The following is a 19,916-nucleotide window of genomic DNA, read 5'->3' on the forward strand; positions in this document are numbered from 1 at the left end:
TGTCAGTCAGGTGTTTTTCTTTGTTCTCTGTTAATTACCTGGTTCCAGCTGCAGGTGATAACTCAACACCTGTGTACCTGTTTGACAGGTGGACTTAAACTTGAGGTTGTCACCTGACAAGAAACGCAAATATGGGTCATAACCAGTGTCGGGCAAAATGTAGCCGTTTTTAGACAGAGCACCAAGCCGCCAATCTGCCCGTCCTTTTGGCAGCTCGGTCCGCGGTTTTAGTCGGAAGCCGGCAACTTGGGGGTCTGTTTTGGTCGGCCGATTTTCCGCCTCAGAGGGTACAGTTATTGTCGCCTCGCCTGCTATCTAAAAACGAGGCGGAAATGTGCCGGCCTCTGCATGAGGTGGGCGGAGGTGTGGATGACCTGCACTGTTGTGCGACCCACAGCCGGGGAGTTTTAAAACCAGGAAACAGCTGATCACAGCAGTCAGTCCATCACTTCATCCGCGGACATTAAGATGAACAACTGGACAGCTGCTGAGATCCAGGAGATGCTAGTGTCTCCTCGGTCTCTGTAGCTGTTTGGTTGTGTTAGCTTGTTGTTGTGTCAGCAAGCTAAGAACGGTCGCTACTTTCAAATTAAAAACCCCCCGCTAAGAACCCAGTTCTAAACGCCAATGGGGTGCAATGTAAAGCTTGTATTTTGAAGACAAATTCTATGTCACTGTTCACAGCCCAACTTCGAGCTTCACGTCACGTCACATGTTTACACCTATCTCCTTTTGGAAAAGGAGGAATATTACGCCTCGGTTTTAGAAAGACAGGCCGGCACATTGCCGTCCTTACCTTGGAGCAAATGTGCCGCCTTTTCTATCTAAAAAGAGCTTGTGATACAATACGTATTACTAGCTAACGCTTTTATCACGATCCTAGGTTGGTTTTATTGTTTGATTTCATATTTATTTTGAAACCATGCCCTCATGTGTCTCTTGTTGTGTGTTTGTCAGTTTGTTTCATCTGTGTGATGTTTTCTGTTCATCTGCTTGGCATGTTTCTGATTTTGGTTTCTTGGTTCTCGTTTGTTTTGTACTTTGTACTTTTAGCGTTTAGATAATACACTGTTTTTGGTCCTTGTGACTGATTTTTTGGTTTGCTTAGTTTCCCTAGTTTTACATATTTCAGCTTTGCATTTATTGAAGCTTGCATTTTGTTCTCCCACTCCTGGCTCCCATGTTGGTCTGCGTTCGGGTCCTCATTTAGTTTAATATGTAACAGCTTCACCCCCATCGCTGATGTAAAAATATCAGAAGCGTATCATAACCGCTGTCCGGGTGTTTGGGTTAAAGACGAGGTCCACTTTTTCTTTGCTCCTCCTCTTCCTGCTGTAAACTCTGATAAGACGTGTCACTCACAGCTGTATCTGCATCCTCCATCGACAGCAACGGCTTTTAACTGAAAGGTGAATGAACTGAAAGGAATGTTGTTTTGATTTTAGGGAATTTTAACTATTCGCACTTGAGACCAAAGGCGTCACAGAGGAGACATGAACGAAGGTCTTCACGTCTGCTTCACCATCTGTCACCAGTAAAAAGGATAAAAAGACACATATTCTATAATGTCTTGTTATTGTCACGAGATGTGGATTAATCCGCCACTGAAAGTAGTCCCCAACAAATGCACCTTTTCCTCCTGTTTGCTTGAAAAATTCTACAACAGAAATTTGCCGACCTTCTTAAAAAGAGAAACCACATATTTGTGAGGAGTTCTTAAAGATTTAGGGACCATTAGCTCAGCGTTAGCAACAAGCGGATTAGAGAAGTCACACCAGGTGTTGACGTCATCTTTATTCCCATAGCATTTGTCTGCAATTAGAAAAATATAGTGACGTCACATTTATCCTTTAAAAAAGGTCCAATTTGTTAGAGAGTTCATGTCTCATTCTCAACTCGTCAAATACTGACGCTCTGTGTTGGTAGATGTCAACGTCCACCAACCAAAAGTGTCATTATTGGTTATAAATTGGTTCTTTCGCATTTGGAGGAACTGTTTTCGTTCTGAAATGTGTTTTTATTCACCTCATGAGGACGTCAACATCTATGTTTCTGGATTTTTCTATGTTTCTGTCATGATTTCTTCATTCATAAGAGTCAGGACGCAGAAGAAGACGAACAGACTCTTGAGACGAGTTCACCAGAGTTTGTTGTAAAGACAAACCAGGATGAGTTGGTTGAAGCGATGAGCGTCTCAGTGTTAGATGTGTATCAGCAGGCAGGAAGTCTGGATGAGGTGTAGACTGAGAGAACAGGAGATATTCAGTGAGTGCAAGTTAAAAAAATACAGAAATATGAGGCCTTAAACTGGACCAGGAGAGAGTCTGAGATCGAGGAAGGAAGTCGGCAAAGGAAACCAAACGTAACATGAATAACAAGATTTGGGGATAAGATTACTTTACCGTACGTTAGCTGCAAATTAGCAAGTGTTTGAATACTTACTCAGCAGAGACTCTGGTTCTGGTTCTGGTTCTCTGTCTCCTCTCTGTAACGTTACGTTCATGGAGTAAAGTCCATTTCCCCTCCAGCTCCAGTCAGCAGTCGACATCACAGAACAGAAACACCTTCGGATCACTGCTGCAGTCAGATCAATAAACAGGAGTGAAGATAAATCCACTTTTTAATCCCAGAAGTTACAAAGTCGTCTCTGAGTTCTCCTCCCGTCTGTAAACGGTTCCGGATCAGAGCAGAACCTGATGAGACTCCAGGTGGTCTGGATCTGCACCGACTCTCTCCTGCAGAGCTTTTTATCATCAGTGGTGCTGATTTTATTCTGAGTACATGTATTCCACAAATGTGAATTTACTGTAACTGCGACTAGAAGCTAAAATAATAAATATTGTTGGTTTGGTTGAAAAGATTAAAAACTTTAACGTGAAGTACTAAAACAAGCTTGTGTTTCCATTCAGAGGAGTTTGAAGTTTACTAAAGAAGTTCTCGTGCACTCCTTTTGAACAGGAGCCAGTTTTCAGGAAGTCGTATTCTTTTATTTCACGTTAGCATAAAAAAGAAACATGACCCTAAAGATAACAATGAATCCATGTATTGTACTCTGAAGGAGAGGAGCTGACTCGTGCAGTCGCAGTCTTGTCTTTTGGAAGAAACCCATTAGCTCATGTCACATTTCTGGGCTGATCACAGGAACTTGGAACATCTTCACCTGTTCACACTCGTCTGCAAGTCTCATCCTGTCTTTTCCACTGAACTGTTCTCGTTCCTCATCGCTTCATCTCGTCAGTTAGAGTTACAGGTTTTACCCTAAAGACAACAAGCCTTCGAGCAAAACCGGCGTTCTCACGTGGAGTCACTTCAAACTGTGGTCAGGCTGAAGTCCACAGGTGTAGATTAAACCCAACTGCTGCTGCTCAGTGTGTAATCACACCTCAGGTAATGTCTCTGTGACCTCTGACCTCTGAAGACAATGAAGTGATGAGTTGTTAGAAAACATGTTAAAAGCTTCGTAATCTCATCAGATCAAATGGAAAAGACGCGATCACGGACCTCCGATGAGAAACAGTCGACAGCTTTCTGAGAACAAATGAACGATCTGATGAGCTGAGTTAAAAACAAATGTTCTTTTATCCAGGCACTAAAGATTGATTCATTCAATACTAATTAATAAATAACACAAATATAAAAAAGGTCACAGTATCTAAAAGTAGCAACACAACAACACTTTGAGATTTCTTGGAGTGCAAAATAAAAAAAGGAAAAAGATTTTGCAAACTCTTTAAATACAATTTTATATTTAAATTCAATAAGCAGTTAAAGCTTCAAGAGGTATTAAAGGAATAATTCGCCCAAAAATCTACAGTATATGAAAAAGCTGCACAGTGCAAGCTAACTCTCTTAGCCTCGCAGCTACCGTGAAGATTTCAGCTTAAAAAAAAGGGTTTAAAGGGATATTGTAAATTTTATCCATGGTCTAACTCACTGTTTAACTGTGTTAGACTCCCTCTCGAGAGATCAAGTTAGCAGACCGCTAGCTAACGTAGTTTTAGCATCCTCAGAAACGACCGCACAGCAACAATACACTGCAGTAAATGGATCCAAATATAAACCGCCACCAAAAAGCCACAAATAATGCTCAGAACAGCACCAAACTTCAGCAACAGTACAAACAGGGTCTCAGCACATATTTCGAGGCATCAAATGTATTGTTGTCATGCGGTCGTTTCTGAGGTTGATAAAACTCCGTAAATTAGCGGTCTGCAAACTTGATCTCTCGAGAGGGAGTCTAACACAGTTTCACGGTGATTTAGACCATGGATTAAATTTACACCAGAATATCCCTTTAAGCTTTCAAATCAGTTTGTGATCTCAGAATATCATCAGGAGGAGGATTTACATATCTGGGGGAACTGTTCCTTTAATGAATACCTCTAAAATAGATTAGTTAGTTTCCTTGATTAGTTTTTTGGCTCCATATTTGTGTCAGACTAAAGTCTTTCCTTTTAGCATTTTCTTCTTCGCAGTCTTATAATCTCGGAGACGTGCCAAGAGTTGCCGTCATTCCAGTCAAACTTTTAAAATATTTGTTTAGCTCCGATTCTTACTCAGCAGAACAAACTCGTGGCACTCGCAGTCTTGCATGAGTCTTGTGAGTCTCGTGATGGTAAAGAAACAAAGCGTCGCCGTCGTCACGTCAGATTGTAGATAATCCTCAACGATTCCTCAAATACTTTCGATTGCACTGTAAATGATGCAACACCGTATCACATGATGAGAAGTTAGTCGCTTCCAGATCAGAACATGTGACTTTAAATCAGAACAAGCTGGTCAAAATGATTCAGATGTAGTTAATATTTTTAAATAAAAGTATGTAAAATGAAAAGTGAGTGTGAAGCTGGATGTTGGAGCAGAGGCATTTATTTGTGCACAAACAGAACAAATCAATTTATTTTAGCAGCTGAAGACATTTTTATTCATATACAGAGAAAACACAGAGCTGCAAAATACATCCACATATCTCTGCTCACAATCAAAACAAAGCTGTATTAAATTCAAGCAGCTCACTTAGATTAAATTGTCCGTAACTCTGTAACTCTGTTTGTTTTCCACTGGATTACACAGCTGACTGAAAGCCGCCAGGAGAGAAAAACCTGAACTACTGCCCAATATCACATCCGTATTGTAAAATGTCAGGAACAGTAATGATATTATAATCATCATAATCATTTAATATAAGAGAGGATAGACACAGATCTTATCCCATGGCTGACAATCTCATTCATTCAGCTGTATTAACAAACGTCTCCTTGTTTCACTCATGATTCTTTTTATTTTTTAAGTTTTCTACACTTCTCCCTGGATCTTTTCTCATTTGGTGCCGACTGAGCTGATAATCTGAGCCTGAGCTGTCCTGATTCCTTCTGGTAGCATGTTTTTTTCCCCCTAAGATAACTGAGAAGTTTGTGATGCCACTTTGAAGGTTTGTCCTGTAGCGACTCTCTTGCTGTGTCTCAATTCAGCGTCTGCATCCTTCAGAGGAGCATTTGAAGGCCGATTACGTCACAACGCTGTGCAAAGGCTGTCTCAATCTGAAGGCTCCTCCAGATGCTCCTTCTTCTCCCTGTTATTGGAGGATGCACCGCTACGATCCTTCATGGCCTCACATATCCCAAGATTCTTTGCACACCTGAAAAAGAAGAAAGGAAGAGAGAAAATGGCAACGTCGCATGACGTAGATCGTCACTGTCGCGGGCCTTGGCGGCAGAAATCATGACGTAAGGGTAAAACATCTGGTGACGCAACCAGGAAATGCTCCAAAGGCTAGACCGTCACATTTAACAACGGCTGACGAGGTTAACAAGGTCTCTCTGAAGGACTCGCCTTCACAGACCACAAAGAGTCCTTCAGAGGATGCAGACCCTGAACTGAGACACAGCATGTATCTGCAGATAGACCCTCAGATGCCAGCCTGCTGCTAGTCTGATGTGCAGGATGTAGACAGCTGGTATCTCATTGGTCACCTATCACCCCTTCATTCTTCTGTCTGCATCAACTATTTTCAAAATCCCATCTAAAAACGTCCAAACTGGCGACTACACGCTGAAACTGGAGTAACTGTTTGCTAACTACTAACTTGCTTTTGAGAGATTCAGAAGTGTTGTTTTCAGTCCTGAGTCCATCGGAAGTAACGATTGTAGTTGCTTTAAAAACATGAAAGTAGAATGAGTGAGAGACTAGCATGCTGCTAACGCTCATCTGTGACTGACCAGAGAAACAACAACAACAACAACAACAACCTGTTCCTCAGTTTAACGCCAACTCAGTGCTGTAACAAGCAAAGTAAAAGTAAAGATACCGTGCTAAAATATTACTTTGATAAAAGTAAACCGTATTTTCCAGACTGTAAGTCGCACTTTCTTTCCTGGTTTGGCTGGTCCTGCGACTTATATATCAAAATATAATTTGCGCTTCATTTTCCTCCGGAGTTGGCGGAGTTGTTCAGAAGCGACACTGAGGATGAAGAATTCAGTGGATTCAATGATGTTGAATAAGATCCAGAACTTGGTGAACTTGCTTAACGGTAACTTACTTGTTGCACTCGCTGGCTTGTTGTGTTAATTTAGCCTATTCAGCCTCCCAGGTATGTTCTTATGTTAATGTGTAGCTGAATAACTGTTAAAGTGTTTCGTTAACATACTGGACCCCTATTCAGCCTGTTGTTCTGTGTGCTATTGTGTAGTTGAATAACTTGCTTTTCTAGATTAAATGTCTGTTCTTGGTCTTGGATTTTGTGAAATAAATGCAATTTATAGTCAGGTGAGATTATGTTTTTTTCCTCTTCATGACGCATTTTTTTGACAGATGCAACTTATAGTCTAGTTGGTATCTACAAACTGTCTAGTAGAGGTCAACCAATGTTCGACCGGGACAGTATTTAGCATTTTTCTGATTATTGGAATCAAACTTAATGGATAAAATCAGAGTAAAAATTACAATAAAAGGTGCTTAAACTTTCATTTTCAGCTGCTTTGTGCTTCCACTTCTCCACAATTTGGAGACAAATATTGTACTTTTCAGCCCACTATTTTTATTTTATAACTTTAAGTACTACTCCTATAGTTACAGATTGCTTGTTTCGGAGTCAAAAGAATCAAATCCGATAATGTCTTAAATCAGTTAACACATAGTATACATGCATGTAAATAGATGTACAATTTCATTTTTCTTGTCCTTTTCATACTGGCAGAAAACAACTTTTCATACTTAACAACATTAAAGGGATATTCCGGTGTAAGTTTAATCCATGGTCTAACACACAGTGAAACTGTGTTAGACTCCCTCTCGAGAGATCAAGCTAGCAGACCGCTAATTTACGGAGTTTTATCAACCTCAGAAACGACCGCACGACAACAATACACTGCAGTAAATGGATCCAAATATAAACCGCCACCAAAAAGCCACAAATAATGCTCAGAACAGCACCAAACTTCAGCAACAGTACAAATAGGGTCTCAGCACATAGTCCGGGGCATCTAACCTCCGCTAGCTTAGCTGGATTTCTATTGTGAAGCTAAAAACAGATTTCAACTCTCCTCCATCAGCTTCCGGGTCGGGGAAGTCCCGACGCGACGATTACCGAGTGCGGTTAGAAATGCTCAATTCCGTTCTTTTCCCTGTCCGCTCTCGATAATAACTGTTATAAACTGGCAGGTAAGACACATATGAACTTTGATTGCTTTTCCATGGAGTCATAATCATACATTTTCATCCATGAGCCGCGGAACTCTACTGCACTCGGTAATCGACTCGTCGGGACTTCCCGTCAACAGGAAGCTGCTGCAGAAGAGTGGTAAATTTAGTCAGCTTTTCAGTAGAAATCCAGCTAAGCTAGCGGAGGTTAGATGCCCCGGACTATGTGCTGAGACCCTATTTGTACTGTTGCTGAAGTTTGGTGCTGTTCTGAGCATTATTTGTGGCTTTTTGGTGGCGGTTTATATTTGGATCCATTTACTGCAGTGTATTGTTGTCGTGCGGTCGTTTCTGAGGTTGATAAAACTCCGTAAATTAGCGGTCTGCTAACTTGATCTCTCGAGAGGGAGTCTAACACAGTTTCACGGTGATTTAGACCATGGATTAAACTTACACTGGAATATCCCTTTAAATATCAGATACTTTAAGACTTTTAAGATACTCAAGTTTGATTTTTAGAAGCTGCTGATGAAGTCACCAGACTATACTGATATTTCTATTTAATCACGAGGGCGAGTGTGTGTGTTGTGTCACCTGACTCATCGTGGACTCGTGCGTGCCACAGATGTGTTTTGCCGTCGTAGTGGTGGATACCTCTTGTCACTCCATCAGCGCAGCAGCAGTCTGGCTCCTCGTCCCCGCTGATAACACAATCTGCCCATCAGAGGCAGGAGGGGCTGCATCAGTAGTAACACCATGGAGGCTACAAGAGGCCCGGCACCAGATCAGACCAGATAACAACAAGACCAAACCTGCCTGTTATTTAACACGGAGATAACATACATTAAGGCGCTGTGCAGGTATTTCACACTTAGCTTGCTAATGCACAGGAGAGCTATTATACCGCGGTGTGGGGGCTGCATGCTCAGTGCAGAGAGGGTATATGTGTCATCTCATCCATGCTTCATTTTCTTTACACAGATAAGTGAACACACGTCTGCAAAAAAGGTGTGATTTCATTATGTTAACAAGCTAAATTAACCGTTCAACAAATTAAATAAATGATCCGCCTCTCCTCGCCTGTGTTATCATGCCCTCTTTCCCCAGAAGGATATAAAGAGTCCTTGTTCTTCCAGGTGAGTTGTAGATACAGTAAATATTCAAACACACACACACACACACACACACACACACACACACACACACACACACACACACACACACACTGTATTGTATTGTTCTGAGGTTTTGTGTTGTGGCGTTCAGCACACAGAGAAAACCAGCCAGAGGAGCTGCAGGCTAAACAGAGAAAGACAGGTATGGGAATGTTGACTTATCTCTTTCCCTCCTCTGCTTTCAGATCCATATCTCCCTGTGTGACTATCACATGGGGCGTCAGTCTGTTACAAAACTAACTCAACTGCTACGTGATTGGTTGAGGAGCCTCGGGCTCGTCTGTAAATCATTCCCCGTCGAGGGCAAAAGGTCAATACGTCGTTCTCCTGTCGTTGTCTGGACGGATGCTCTCCGCTTCTCTGCAGCTGTTTTTGTTAAAAAAGACAAAATGACTTCAGAGCTTTCCCCAAAACTGTACAAACATTTTGAACTTAAAAATAAAAGGTGAACAATGTTAAAGTGCTTCAGGCCATCAGCAGTTTTTCACACAATTAGTCATTCATGAAATACTTTTACAACACCTGGCAGAGCATCTGAGTGACTGAGCAGCCAATCAGGGAGGAGCCTGCATGCCTGTCAGCCACATGACCATCAGGTCACCGCAGAAATATGACATCACAAAAATGTATTAAATGATAACGAGAGTCAGTCTCATCGCTCTCATCAGCGTCATTCTCTCAAACTCTCACAATCGACTGAACATCATCCGTTCAGATCAAGTTAGCGGCTACTGTTGTTGGAGAATATAGCAGCTACAGATCCAAAACACTCAACAAGCTCGTGTTGCTTCTAAGTGGCTGAATGTGTTCAATTTAAAAAAGGTTCAGTCGGGAAGTCAGGAAGCTTTTTGGGCTTCAAAACACCTCCGAGCAGCTTTTAAAGTAACGAACGGGCTCCGCCTCCATCACTGTGTCCAGAGATGAAACGTCCTGGAACAGACCACAACCTAAAGTCCTCCTTTATGTACACGCCACCACCGGATGTTGATAACGCATCAGCATAATGCACGGCAGAATTCAACGTGTTCACCTGGGTCTTAAGTTCAGATCAAAGACAAGCCAAGGTGGTAAAAACCCGGGTCTGCAGCAGAGTCAGTGCAGATGTAGCCCAATTTTAGCGGGTTTAAGTTGGATATTCGTCCGGCGGAAGAGGAATATAACATTAATATAAACAAGGAATGCCCAAGTTCACCTGTCGACCACTCACAGCGCGACAAAGCTCCTGAATACAACCTGGTGAAAGACTCACAAAAGGAGAAAATAGTGAGTTAACGAATGAGTTCTTCTGAACCGGTTTTTTTGTAGAAACACAAAGAACCGCTCAGTATCTCGGTCAACAATTTTCCCTGTAATCACACAACAATCTCACACATGTAGCTGCTCCACTGACACTGAGTGAAAGGAATGTAAAACTCTTCTCGGCTCCATGTTGCTTATTTAAAAATGCTCATTGTTCTGCTGCAGAACGGAGGGTCGAAGGTCAAATCCAACTCCATTTTGACTCCAGGGCCCAACATGTGTGAGGTATGCAAAGAGAACAAAAAGGAACCCGCATTCACCTGCAAGAGTAACACGAGGGGGGGTACAGGTGACCCCTCGGTCAGACGGGGAGCCTCTCGAGCTGTCAGGAGCGTTTAACCTTCTGAGCGGTGAGGAGGGCAAATCTGTCACTACGCTCAGAAACTGTCAGTCGCAGCGACGCTTCAGGAGAGGGGAGCATCTGCAGGAATGTTGAGGATGTTTCAGGGGGTTTGCGTGTCTTCACAGGGGGAATCTTTCAGAGCGGGAGAACTGTTGTCAGAAAGTACATATTTTACCCCACGAGGCCGTCTTCATGACCCCCACGCTTGTCGCGCCTTTCGTCAACCGAGTCACGCACCGTTGCAAGACGCAAACTGATACGCCATCAGGGCTGCAGGCTGAGCCGCCCTGCGCTCTTATCAGCCTCGCTCATCTACTGTACACAGATGAAAAGGGACATTTGGTCAGTCAGCGCGGCAGTTAAAGACAAATGGCAGCATAAATCTGCAGGAATATGAAGGCGGGTGGGGCTTTCAACAGATCTTTGTTTCTGTTCTCACTGGATTAATGGGAAACTAAAACAGGACAAACAACAATAATCAGAATGAGTGATTTAAGTGATTCACAGTAACTGCTTCAGGAGCAGAGCAACAAAGCCATCAATCACATGGAGATGAAAGTGTCAGAGTTCACCTGCAGGCTGGAAGACGTTACTGAGAACTTCCAGCAGCTGCAGAGGACAGAAAATCAGTCAAACAGAGAGACTGAGTGACAGGAAGCTCAGAACTGACTGATCCTCGTCTCTTTCCAGGAAAACACTATCAGGGCCTTCAACTCTGGGCTTGAACTCACTTCAGTTCAATGTAAAATAATACAATGAACAATTTGCTTTAAAGCTTCCACATGATGGCATAATGTTACTGAAAGTGTTCAGTTTGGGATCTTTGGATTCATGATATTCATCCACAAATAACTGTCAAATTAAAACTGAGTCTGTTTTAGGGATAAACAAGATTTGCAACCTGATCCTGTGATCATGTTTGACCTCTGACCCCACTTGTAAAGATTAGAGCCAGGATGACACGTGACACGACAGTTGTGTTTGGATAAAGTGAATAAAACAAGTAGGAAGGCTTGTTGTGGACCGGTAGCTCCCAACATATTGATACGGACTTCATACAGCAGAGGGCAGAATTTGTTCTGCTCCGTCACTGGTGCTGATGATACAGAGAGGAGAGATGTTGAGAAGGAAAAAAGATGAAGTGTTTAGAAGTATAACAGCTGTATTCAGAGTTTAGATTGAGAGATAGGGAAGACGTTGGACTTCTTAAGACAAGATTAGAACCCTGAATCTCCGTTAGCAGTTCCTAAAGACTGCAGTCTAAAACCACATTATGATAAATTTGCTATTTCAGTTTGAGCAGCAGTACATTAAGTCTTTCTTGAGGGTGCTGCCAGAGAAAAGTGTTACTCAAATCACATCCTAGTTTTCACCTCACTTGCAACTTTTCCTTGCACAAGGAAGAAACGCAAGGAAGCCGAGCAAAGAGAGTAACGAGACTTCCTTTCATGTGACGGATCGTCCACCACCTCATTGAAATGTGCAGCTGTGTTCAGCTGAAAGGCAGGTAAGCCCCTCCCCTTCCAGTTTCCTCAGTTAGACCGTGTTTCATTTGTTAATGGCGAGAGACAAGAAAGTCATTTTGTCTTAACGATTGCAAGGTAGTGTTTATTTCTTGAAAGCTCTCAGTGAACTACCGACACCAACATGGCCGTCATACGTGTTATATCGACACAAAACATTTAACATCTCGTTCAAATAACATTTATTTGAGCTGACTTTCATGTCAGGAGGAGGTGGTGTAGGCACAGCATTTGTTTGTAAAACCGCTGGATGTTTAAGACAGACATCAGGACATTTATCAGCTGCGTTTGTGCCGACAGAACCTGGAATTTCAGGCCAAATATGACCTTCACCTAACCAACACAGAAGTGAACATTTAACCTAAAGAACGTAAAGTTAGAACAAAACATGTAAAGTTTCAACATATCAGTGGTTTGCAGAAATTGCATTCACTCCGGTGATTGGATCGACTGTTGTGTGTGTGTTTTCTTAATGTTTTCACAGTCTTGTTCTGTGGAGTCAGTGGCAGAGAATCACATAATATACAAATATAAACAGAAAATATATACATATATTAAAGGGTCACAAAAAATGACCTGACATATTTCTTATTCTAGTCCCTAATGAAAATAAATGGGAACAAACTGAAGGTGTAAAGAGGGGCTCCGGTACCAACAGGTCCAGTTGAGATTAAAAAAACCAAAGGAAACCTGCAGGTGGCAGGCTACTGGCAGCAATGCTCTTTCTTCCCTGATGCAGGTAACCTCGATGAAAGGTGACTTTTGATGGTCACAGTTTCCCTCAACTGGAAAGAACAAGGACAACAAAAAAATCCCAACAGGGTCTTTGCGGCCTGCAGCGTCATGGACAGAACCAGAAATCAGAATAACTGTGTTCCCACCTCTTATAAACCTTCACAAGTGGTTGTTGTCACATCCTGACTGAACTCCTCCAGCTGCTCTCACTCGTTTATGAGTCTTCACACCTGCAACAGGTGATCTGAATCCACTGCAATCAGTCCAGAGGGAGTTACAGATCAGTACTACACAATGGAAATGACACAATACTTTAATGACGAACCGCAACTTTCCAGAGTTGAACAGTTATATTCAAAGACGAACATCAGTAGTGTAATTCACGACATAAATCAGGTTGTCGTGACTGCACATGGGAGAAATTATCCTTTGTTACAGGTAGTTAATTTGAACCCAGACCATCTTTTCCTAAACCTTCAATAAATAGATAGATAGATAGATAGATAGATACTCGGTTGGCCGTTTTCACCTCGAGGTGTTTGGGTGAATACTAATTGGAGGGTAAGACAGAGTCCCATTGATGACGGAGCACAATGGAGAAGCAACACAAGCAAAAAAAAACAAGAAGAATCCCATTATTTCATCTTCTTTCCACATTGGACCGTGTTTGTGTGACCGCCGCCTGCTGTCACTGCGTGGAGACCGTGACTGTCACAATGCGGCCCTTGTGCCCGGGGGCCACGGCGGCAGAGGAAACCAGAGCCGACACAGCTTCCTCTCCCGCTGCCCCCCACAGCCGTGTGGGCAATAACAAAGATGGCTGAATGCACACTATAGTCCTCTTTGGCATCGGCCCTCTGGGAAAGGTTAGAAAACACAGGAGGGCTTGTTGTCCGCAGGGTTCAGCGATGGCTCATCATCGTATTCACTGTACGCTACAATATGCTGTTTGACCGCCGGAGCCAATATAGCAGCCAGGATGCTAATTTGCCTTTTATATCAGTCAAATGTGGTTAAAAAAATCATTACTGCCACATTTAATTAGTTCGAAAGAGTAATTTTACTGAACAATTTCTTTTGCCACAGGAATTTGATTTCCGTTGCAGATTAGTGAAACCTAGAAAATGACCTAAGACATGTTAATTCAAAGGATTGGTGGCACCATCAAGCTAACGAGCAAGCTGAATAGCTAATGAGCAAGAACTGAAACCCAGCAATGAGCATGCAAGCTAGCAAGTGTTTTCACACTCCATACCTTTTTTTTTTCTGGAGGTATGTGGCTCTTTAAATGCATCCCCACTATCTTAAACCAGGATATAAAGCAGGTTACAGGATGTTAAAGGTTGAAATGGGTTTGGAGGACTGAAAGTAATCCAGGTGACTGTATATCTGAGTTGTCTTGCTAACATATGAGTTTAGAGCCACCATGAAGTCGCCCGTTGGTTTGTGGACAACCATTTTGATGACCTTCGCCCAGTGGTGACACGGAAATTAGTTTCCTGGTTTGTGCTCAAACCTCGCCTCCGTTGAACAGGAAGTAATAATTCACCACTGTTGGTTTCACGTATGTGTGACAGTGACCCTTAAGTCTTAGTTTTGCATTATGGGCGTGGCCATCTTTGGGTTTTAACGAGCAAGAAACAACCATATTTGGATGAGATGGTGGAGCTGAAGAGGATATCTTGATTGGATTTGACGTGATAGCAACTTGTCCATCAGAGTGTAGCCAAGCCCGAAAGCATACCCTGCTTTAACATTTATTTTACTATAAATGGGACCCAAATTTACAAAATGAACAACATGCTGTGTTGACAAAGACTTGAAACTGGTGATTGACCCCATTAACTTACGAGGAAAGTGTTAACAGAGGTCATAAATTAAGTTAGAAGTAGGTTAATTTCTTACAGCCAGTGCCAACAAATAAAGGCCCTACCTAAGAAAGGACAATGACGGGAATTAATGGTGACAAACTGACCGCTTCAGCTGGAGTCAGGAATTTAAATGTTTTTTCCAATGTGCAACCAATTTGTGGCCTCAGTCTATCTAACAGCAAGTAGAAACATGTAATACAAAAAACATAGAGCTTCAGGTTTTGGTGTCAAATTCAGGGTCAGGTCTTAAAGATGCAGGTACAGGCTGGATTCAGGCCTCTGACAAAAAGTCTAACAGGCTTAAAAACCTTTCAGCAATTGGAAGCAGTGCAGTTGTTGTTTTCTGCATCATCAATTTTATAGGTAAAATTGGTTCAATACCCACAAGAAGTAAAACTACCATTACTTTGCATCACAAAGATTAAATCAATAGCAAACAGTGAACAAAGAGAGCATGTCAGAGCTTCATATGGTCATCAACATCTGGAGCGGAGAGGACAACAATCCTGTTTACACACTGTTGACAACAGACTGGACCAGATGACCGGAGAGAGGGGAGAGGGGAGAGGGGAGAGGGGGAGGTGAGGGTGAGACAGATGAACTGACAGCTCAACATTCAGGGCTCAGTCAGACGACCAAACGGATTAACAGGCGCGACAACTTCCTGAAGTTATGAAGTACGTAAGATTTCAGACGCTTTGAAATCACCGTCGTCATGTGGGATGTCGCAGGAGGATGACTGGACACCTGAATCTTCTCAACTTCACAGGTTTGAACTCTTGTTTTTCGTCTTTGTTCTGTCGCTGATTAGTGTGAAGAAGACTGAATCTGTTTTCTCATGAACTGTAGGCGCTGGAAGAGTGACTTCCTCCATAATGAACTGTGCGGTGATACTTATATTAACATCAAGCTGCCTCACTTGGTCATCAGCTATGTATACCCCCAGCAGAGCAGGTAGAGTATGAACAGTGACTGTGATGAATAAATAATGCTTCTCTGATCATCAAGCTGATTAATTTTACCTTAAATATGAGTTTTTTTCAAGTTCACATCAAGTCAAAATCGATGTTGAAATGTGTTGTCACAAAAAAGTTGTGATTTGGGGACTGGGCCTCAGATTACTCTAGAAAAACCCAACTTCATCCTCTGATTCTGGTCAAACGAGATCATATTTTATGGAAAAAAATATCTTCACTGCTGAACGGATAGCTTTACTTGTCGCTAAAGTAGCTGCTAACTTCTGTTAACCAGCATCCTTCCAATGAACACCAATGGACTGGGACTATATGCAGCCTCCTAGAATGACAGAGGCGATTTACAGTACTAAGGTGATTTATGGAGTATACTGGTGCACAGATACTGGTATGTGGCCGCCATGTTCATCCCTGTGAAAGCTGCTCAGTGGGGCAGGAAGTAGAAAAAGTTTGATTATATAATAGTAAAAAAAACAAATACCTGGATCTTTTGCATGTTCATAGAGACTTCCACCGGCTTTTTCTCCTAATTTTATCAGATTAAATGGATCGAGTTCTTTTCGTGTTGGTTTTGACAAAAAAAACTCTACCTACCATTTCACAGACGCTTATAGGAAAAGGTAATTTTGGGCTCCAGTGCATCACATGGCATTGTAATGACCCCATTTGGCCATTATGTCAAATTGTCTTAAAGCCTGGGATTGTCATGGTGGCTGTTGACATCTAGTAAGCTTGGTTAGTATTGACACATGAGCCCTGGGATGTCAGGAGCCAACAGCGACGATAAAACCACCTCTGTACTGTTTTGCTGGTCAGAAAACTGGCCTCAGTCCTTTTAGAGACTGTGTTCTCAGTCCGGGCAGAGCTGGTATAGTGGATGGCGAGGAGGTAAATGCACCTTCAGGGATATTGGTTCCTGTTAACAGCAATCAATATCCCCAACGAGTCCGTCACCAGCTGCCTGAATCTCCGGTGGACGTTTCGCAGGGACTTTAATTAAAAATATTTTTGGGTATATCGAGCTCGTCTCTAAATTTCTACGTATGTGTTTGGGTACATAGATTCTTTTGTTTGGATTAAATCTATTTAGAAAAATTGATGCCACCTGAACAACCACCTAACCACTGACTCCTACTGGATCCTCTTTCACCAGCAGCGCCCAAGAAGCTAATGTACCTCCTCGAGCCGCTGGTGTACGCCGAGGTCGTTGGCCGAAGGGGAGATAACGTCACCTTGCCGTGCGTCCTGAGGACCAAACCCAGTCATTACAAAGTGAAATGGACTAAGCTGGAGCCGGGGCACGTCGGGCCCGAGAACATTATCATGATATCAAACGCACAAGCCTGCAAGCCTTACGGACATCTCGGACACCGGGCTTCTCTTAGGAAAGCTCACGCCATGGATGCCTCCCTGCAGCTCAGCCATCTGGAGCTGGAAGACAGCGGCACGTATCGCTGCGAGCTCATCAATGGCATCGAGGACGAGAACATCGTCATTTCTTTGAGGATAGAAGGTAACAAGAAGCCATTTGTCTTTTCAAAATGTTGATCTGAAGGACTTTTGAGGGCACATACTGAATCATCCAGTAAAACATGTGTTTGAAATGACTTTTATCGGCGCTGACGGTTTATAGTTAGGGTCAAACAAGAGTAAAAACAAAAACACTAACAAGTGGTTTCCATTTCCAGGTGTAGTGTTCCCGTATCAGAGTAAAAATGGCCGCTACAAATACACTTTCCATGAGGCTAAAGAGGTTTGTGCCCAGCAAGATGGCACATTAGCCTCATACAGCCAACTGTTCAGAGGTACCGCACATCTAAAGAGTCAACATATGTTGTCTTCAGCTGTTTCAGCTCTCTTAAATCAGCCTGTGTCCTCCTGCAGCGTGGACGGAGGGTCTGGACTGGTGTAACGCCGGCTGGCTCCGCGATGGAACCGTTCATTACCCCATCATTCACCCTCGACCGGCCTGTGGAGGAGAGATGCTCTCTGGCATCCGAAGTTACGGACCAAAAGACAAGAATCACGATCGGTTTGACGCTTTCTGCTTCACCTCCAAGACATCGGGTAAGCTTTGAGGGACTTGGCTCAGATCAACAATTAGTCTGGTTTCCTGACAGAAAGCTAGAAGTAAATTGGACTTTTCCCAAGGCAGAGTAGCTCTCAATTTTAAATGGAACATTTAAAACTAAATAACTGGTTGTTATGTGTGTCAAAAATGGACGCACGATTCACTGACAGGCAGGATGAAGTCAGAAAATCTAAAGTGCAGGCAGCAAAAAGGCAGCAAGGAAAAAAAATAACATAACTATGAAAATAAATCAGGAACATACAACAACTTGTGATAAATGAAACAGTGGTGAGCAGGACAAGGGCACAAATACACAAGTAACATATGAAATAAAATCTACAAAGTAAAGAGGAAATGACAAACAAAAAACCCAAACCATGACATTAAAATGAACAAAAATGAAAATAAAAAATGTAAATGTCCATAAAAGAAACGATGCTGCACTTTTATTTTGGCTCGTTAGCTCATAAAAATAAAAGATTGAAGACTTTTTTCCATGCACAAAGACATATTCATCAAATTTAATAAAATCTGTGTTAAGCTGGGAACAAATTACAGCTCCAGACAATCACATGAGAAATCTGATCTGGGAGCTTAGTCATTAATGAAATACAGCCAAGATGATCTGGTAATGTGAAGCTCGCAGAGTCATCAGGGACATCCAGATAAATATCAAATGTGTTAGATATTCACAACTTAAAATCTGGACAATGGCATCAGTATTACCCAAAGCAGGAGCCGCTGTCAACATACCACCGTCATTTTCTTGGTATTTCCAACAGAGCAGCACCGTTCAGTGATGTGTGAAGAGATGTTGTTTATTTCACAATAATTTTGTAGTGTTTCACCAAATGTCAACTCTGTACTCTCAGTGTGAGAGTGGGACTGATGGTAGGCTGACAGAGGACAATAACATCTGTTGGTGAGACGTGATGGGAAAGTTCCTCACTGGGAAAAATACTTGGCCCGTGTTTGTTTCCACTGCAGCCAGAAAAATATGACAAACTAGATTTAATTTTTTTTTTCGACAGGCTCCATCTCCTACATATCGGGGTCTTTCTCCTTCGACCAGGCGGTAAAGGCTTGCAGACGTCAGGGAGCCGAGTTGGCGTTGGTCGGCCATCTTTACGCCGCCTGGCGTTTCCAGAAATACGACCAGTGTGACGGCGGGTGGCTGAGAGACGGCAGCGTGCGGTTTCCCATCAGCAACCCCAGGGAGCGCTGCGGAGGCCTCCCCGAGGCGGGGGTGCGCTCGTTTGGGTTCCCGAACAAGACGATGCATCTCTACGGGGCTTACTGCTACAGGTAGCCCAAAATGGAAACAAACAAAAAACAGATGCACTTCTTACGTCTCGACAGAGATGTGAGTCCAGGCCCAGAATTCATGACAGTGTTTACTACAGCTTGATCCACCAATGAGCAGGAAAACCTCAGATCTGAAGCTACAGCAGGAGTTATTATACGGTTATATTCAATCTTTTCAAATAAATCAGAGAGCTTTTATTGAAAACAGGGACTTTTGAGTCTACTTTAAAGTTTAAAGGCTCAATTTTCTTGTAACTTGGTGGAGAGAAAATGCTCAGAACTACTTTAGATCGCAGATAAAACCATTTTTACAGTCAAAATTGAATGTTTGGGTTGTTTTCAGCTACCAACATTAAATGGTGTTGTGGCCGGCGAACCATTTGCTGTGTCTCAGTTCAGGTCTGCATCCTTCAGAGGAGCATTTGAAGGCCAATTACTTCACTATGCCGTGTGAAGTCTGTCCCCATCTGAAGGCTCCTCCAAATGCTCCTTCTTTTCCCTGTTTCTGGAGGATGCACTGTTGCTATCCTTCGTGGCCTCACATATCCCAAGATTCTTTGTGCACCCGAAAAAGAAGAAAGAAAGAGAGAAAACGGCGACATCGCGTAGCGTAGATCGTCACTTTCGCGGGCCAGGGCGGCAGAAATCATGACGTAAGGGTAAAACATCTGGTGACACACCCAGGAAATGCTCCAAAGGCTAGACCGTCACATTTAACAACGGCTGACGAGGTTAACAAGGTCTCTCTGAAGGACTCGCCTTCAAAGACCACAAAGGCCGAGTCCTTCAGAGGATGCAGACCCTGAACTGAGACACAGCAACTTTCTTCAATCCCTCATTCAGCATCTTTAAATTAAAGTGGAAACAGACAACTTTCCCCTCTCAGCTTTCCTAATTGGTGTTATTTTTGGCACAGCTGTCGCAAAGACAACCAGCTCGCTGACACAGCCAGGAAACACCACAGAGACACACTGAGATG

The 19,916-nt window shown here is 42.8% G+C and overlaps 1 protein-coding gene across 2 annotated transcripts; it reads left to right on the plus strand.

Moving 5' to 3' along the window:
- Positions 1-15,139: 15,139 nt before the first annotated feature.
- On the plus strand, positions 15,140-19,518 carry hapln2 (hyaluronan and proteoglycan link protein 2). 2 transcript variants are annotated; one of them, XM_030392783.1, is made up of 6 exons: positions 15,140-15,356; positions 15,437-15,541; positions 16,718-17,074; positions 17,250-17,366; positions 17,446-17,628; positions 18,664-19,518. In XM_030392783.1, exons 1-6 carry the CDS (start codon positions 15,323-15,325, stop codon positions 18,939-18,941), a joined length of 1,074 nt encoding a protein of 357 aa, XP_030248643.1. In that variant the 5' UTR covers positions 15,140-15,322; the 3' UTR covers positions 18,942-19,518. The 2 variants fall into 2 exon arrangements, with proteins under 2 accessions (XP_030248643.1, XP_030248642.1); XM_030392782.1 differs by having other exon boundaries at positions 15,141-15,356; positions 16,715-17,074.
- Positions 19,519-19,916: the final 398 nt, after the last annotated feature.

Source organism: Sparus aurata, chromosome 17 (assembly GCF_900880675.1).
Source record: "Sparus aurata chromosome 17, fSpaAur1.1, whole genome shotgun sequence".
NCBI classification, from domain to species: domain Eukaryota; kingdom Metazoa; phylum Chordata; class Actinopteri; order Spariformes; family Sparidae; genus Sparus; species Sparus aurata.

Bases quoted from the DNA above. Each gene is read 5' to 3' on its own strand.
- hapln2 (XM_030392782.1), top strand. From the start codon at position 15,323: ATGACTGGACACCTGAATCTTCTCAACTTCACAG. The intron at 15,542-16,714 runs GTAGAGTATGAA...CTCTTTCACCAG, and splicing joins GTATACCCCCAGCAGAGCAG to CAGCGCCCAAGAAGCTAATG. The intron at 17,075-17,249 runs GTAACAAGAAGC...TTCCATTTCCAG, and splicing joins CATTTCTTTGAGGATAGAAG to GTGTAGTGTTCCCGTATCAG.